This window comes from Triticum aestivum, chromosome 3A, assembly GCF_018294505.1.
Source record: "Triticum aestivum cultivar Chinese Spring chromosome 3A, IWGSC CS RefSeq v2.1, whole genome shotgun sequence".
Lineage (NCBI taxonomy): Eukaryota > Viridiplantae > Streptophyta > Magnoliopsida > Poales > Poaceae > Triticum > Triticum aestivum.
In genome coordinates, this window is record NC_057800.1 from 519876709 (window position 1) to 519881391 (window position 4683).

At 46.7% G+C, this 4683-nt stretch overlaps 1 protein-coding gene across 1 annotated transcript; it reads right to left on the minus strand.

The window, feature by feature from the left end:
* Positions 1 to 1324: 1324 nt before the first annotated feature.
* LOC123061982 (anthocyanidin 5,3-O-glucosyltransferase) lies at positions 1325 to 3105 on the minus strand. Its single transcript, XM_044485277.1, has one exon. It carries the CDS (start codon positions 3021 to 3023, stop codon positions 1608 to 1610), a length of 1416 nt encoding a protein of 471 aa, XP_044341212.1. The 5' UTR covers positions 3024 to 3105; the 3' UTR covers positions 1325 to 1607.
* Positions 3106 to 4683: the final 1578 nt, after the last annotated feature.

Sequence of the window (4683 nt, forward strand, 5' to 3'; positions counted from 1 at the left end):
TCACCCATTTTAATTATTATGAAAACATACATTTTTGAACTCTATCTTTGGAAATGATAATTTAAAAATAGTTTTTGTAGATCCGGTACCATATTTTTGTAATAGTTTTATCGGATTCCTAGATCAAAATTCCAAGTTACATGCTCAAACAAAAAAAAAACTCCAAGTGACACACAATTTATTGTTTGCTCTTAAAAATATATGTCACTCAGTTAGTAATGTATAATAATTTCCCATGACACATCAACTTACTTCTTCTTCTTCTTTTTTTTTGCGGGGATCAACTTACTTCTTCTTCAACATTAAAACTAATCATTTAACCTCGATCACCATATTCAACTTAGTAAGACATATGATAGTTTTATGTTATAAAAAATGGTCAAAGTTCCACACATGTAAAGGTCACATATGACATACATATGTGAAGTTTGGTAAGATAATGTGACAATTTTTAACTCAAAGAAAATAATATGTCAATTTTTAACTCAACAAAAAAAAAACTAGCATGTAAAATGGGCCGCTACGACGGCAGACCATTCTAAGCTGACGAGTGTGTCATCTTCCATATAAAAACTTCCCTCGAATAAACGAAGAGGTGGGTTGTCCAATTTACTCGTCAAATATGGGTTGGTGCAGTGCCTAGGTTACTTTATTTTTGAACCATTGCGTGGGTTTGATCCCCAGCTGCTGCTATTTTCCAAATCGTTTTGGGTTCCTTTTTCCACGATTTGACACTAATTCATGGTGTTTTCCAAAAAAAGCACTACCCTACGGCGAGATTCAATGCCAATTCGATGGGTTTTCTGTAAAATGTCATATTCTAGTTACTGGCAGTGGCTCAGGGGCCACGCTGGCATGCCATGTAGGCACCGTTGATGTCTACGGACAGAAGTTGCACCGTATTTGTATCATGACACATGTTTATGCACTTGTTTTATGTATTTTTCAACTTTAGGCACCAAGGTGGTCATCCTGTGCAACTTCATGCACCACGGGTGTATTTGTCTCTTCTTTCAATTTGCCCAAAGAATAATGGGTATTTTTTTTGCATGATATTCACCTATTAAACCTTCTTGGAGATGGTGTAAAATAAAAATCATGGCTTGATGCTTTATTTTTTTTCTATTACAGTTCACCAAGCATATTGGCATCCAAGTGAATTTCAACATCTAGGCATATAGTCATAGATGAGAGGACTGATTAAACGAAAGGTTGCAATAATTTATGATTGAAGAGTTATACTAGTATTGACGCCAATATACAATAGAGTCACTACTTTGATGAAAAGGATGTTACAAAACATCGTATAAGAGCACTTATTTGGTAATTATTCCATGACATATGTTTCATTGCCCCGCAAAAGAAACATATGTTTCACAGTTTTCACTCAACAGTCACATAACACCTCCATTTCACATTTCCACTACACGAAAGAAAAGCAAATTACCAGTGTTACCTCCGTCCCAAATTAACATGTCTACATATTTTCGTGTCTCTAGACAAATCTAGAACAAATAATTTAGGACGGAGAGAGTCGTATTTGTTTTTCAATAATAATAATAAAGTTGTTAAAAAGGCTCTTTGCAATCCTTGATGCCTTGAACGATTCAGTCGTTTGTCGAAATCTTCAGACTATCCAGCAAGTCAATGATTGCTGCCGCCGAGGATCCACCGATCTCCAGTGCATTGGCAGCAATCTCTTGCGCCTTCGTCATCCTCTGCCTGATCTCGTTCCCTTGCTCGGACTCCATGACCAGTCTCACCTTCGCCTCTACCTCCTCCGCTTTCACCATCGCCTCGTCGTAGCCGTTCAAGGCCACCCCAAGTTTCATCTCCTCCACGACGAACACCTTGTTCATCCTCTGCTCCGCGTACATCGGCCAGCACAGCATCGGCACCCCCGCCATGACCGCCTCCAGCGTGGAGTTCCACCCGCAGTGCGTCACAAACGCTCCAGTCGCCGGGTGCCGGAGCACCTCCACCTGCGGCGCCCAGGACGACAGCACCATTCCGCGTCCCCGTGTTCTGTCCAAGAATCCATCCGGCAGCAGCGCATCCACCGCCGCGTCACCCCGCCCCTCGAACCGCTTCGTCGAGTCGGCTTCCGGCGCGACAGGCGCGCGCACGGCCCAGAGGAACGCGTGACCGCTCTTCTCCAGCCCCACGGCTATCTCATTTAGCTGCTCCGCCGGCACCGAGCTCGCGCTCCCGAAGCAGACGAACACCACGCTCCCCGCCGGCTGCTTGTCCAGCCACACAAGGCATTCGTGATTCGCGTTGCTCCCTCTCTCCTCGCCGACCAATGGGCCGACGCAGAACAGTTTCGGCAGTGACTCGCCGGGGCGGGGAATTCCCTCCTTTATCGCCTTCACGGCGCGGGGCTCCAGCCACTCGAACGTGTTCGACAGAATGCCCTTCGCTCTGGGAAGCTGCTTGAAGAGACCAAGAGTGGTACTGTACTGCCTGTTGTCACGATCGAGCAGGACCTCCGGCAAGTCGGACGCCGGAATTGGGTGAACTCCAGGGAAGTGCAGCAAGGAGCGCCCCATCTCCCCGAAGGAGACGGCGGAGCGCATGACGGGGATATGCAGGAAGGTGGCAAGAGCCGACACGCAAAGGGTGAAGAACACGTAGGCTGGGACACCGAGCTCTGCGGCTGCGTCAAGCCCGTACGCGCAGAAAAAGTCGGTGATGAGAGCCTTCACAGACGGGAGAGACCTCAGAAAGGCGAGGAGGGCGGCGTTGGTGGCGCGGATGTCGGCGATGAGGGTGATGAAAGGGTCGGCGTTGGGATCGGCCGCGTCCTCGGAGCGGGTTGTTGCCGGCGGGAGCAGGTGGAAGCATACAGCAGGGTAGGAGGCAGAGAGGCGGGCAATAGTTTGTGAGGAGTCACCTGTGGACGGAACATCGGCGACGGCGACGGTGACGGGAGCGCCATGTCCGGCGAGGTGATTCGCGAGCTGCGTCATGGGGTGGAGGTGACCCCTGACCATCCATGTGTAGAGCACGACGGTGCTTCCCATAGGTGGTTGTGTTCCTTGCCTACTTTGCAAATTGTGTCACGCAACTGAAGGAGAGAGACTGAGTGGAACTGGCAAACTGAAAAAGAGACTTATAGTGGCTAGCAGGCTAGATATGCTTATCGTGAATTCAGAATCAACCGAGCAGGCCAAGTACTTAATTGATGATACTCATGACAGGCGGCTAGTTTGCTAAACAAAAAGGGAGACAGGCGGCCACAACGAAAATTAAAATTGGTAGTAGTAATGTTTCGCTCTCGCAGGGGACTTAACACTAGTTTTCATAAGAAAACAAAAGGAGAGCATCTTCAACAACAACTCTTCCCCCAATAAATTTTTTCAGTATTGAGAGAGTAGAGAACTCGTTTTGCTTCAACCGCTTTCCTTTCACCAATAAATTAGGGTCTAGCTATATGTAAGTCGCGTGAAAATTTATTTTGGATAAGTTTAGATTAAAATCCCATCATCGTATTTCTTTCTTCTTCCTTAAGCTTCTTCCTCCTACAACCATTTCTTCTCTCAAAAAATTAACTTATCGAAATTACAAATTCAACTTGTTAGAATAAATCCAAGGCACTCCGTCGATCATCCGAGGACCAAGCAATCACACGAGCACGACACCAAGATTTGTTAACGAGGTTCACCGATATGGCTACATCCCCACGGCTTGACTACGGACGCTCCTCCCCGTGACACCGTCACAATACCGCACCCGCCCCCCGGGCGCCGGCACACGCCGCCGGCTCTCCCTTGCGCGTCTGTGCTATTATGTTGGCATAGGTTACATCGTGTGTCTATCCCCGCTATATATAAGAGGCCTAGGATACAAGTGTCCTATTAGGACACAACTCCACATCCTATATAAACACAATACAACTCCTAGTCTAACTGTAACCTATCTTATACACAATATTCGGCACAACTCTAACAAACTCCAACTTGGCGAATATTCTCCACCACCTTGAATTCGTCAATGCGTCAAACTTCCATGTACATTGGACTTGAGTTATCCCATGAGTACCGCTGCTACTCCAAAGACTCCATACTGCTCCATATGACTCCATATGCGTCAAAACATTTTTCTAGACTCAACAACGCCAGCGATTCGATCAAGCAGGGGGCTCCTAAGTCGGGGAAGACTCTGATTACCAACTTGTAACACCCATGATGCGGCTATATCTCCCATGTGTCAGAGCATGACTTAGAGGCATAACCGCATAGTAGGCATGTCGCAAGAGGGGTAATCTTTACACATCCCATGTACTGAATAAGATAGGGATAAAGAGTTGGCTTACAATCGCCACTTCACACAATACATAAATATAGCATTACATCATCCAGAATACAATCAAGGTCCGACTACGGAACCAAATAAAGAAAGACAACCCCTAATGCAATAGATCCCCGATCGCCCCGACTGGGCTCCACTACTGATCGACTGGAAACGAAACAACACAACGAACACGATCTTCATCGAGCTCCTCCTTGAGCTCGGTTGCGTCACCTGCACGATTATCATCGGCACCTGCAACTGTTTGAAGTAATCTGTGAGTCACGGGGACTCAGCAATCTCACACCCTCGCGATCAAGACTATTTAAGCTTATGGGTAGGAAAGGTAGTGAGGTGGAGCTGCAGCAAGCACTAGCATATATGGTGGCTAAC

Excerpts from the sequence above, each read along its gene's own strand:
- LOC123061982 (XM_044485277.1), bottom strand. The coding sequence starts at position 3,023 with ATGGGAAGCACCGTCGTGCTCTACACATGGATGGTCAGGGGTCACCTC.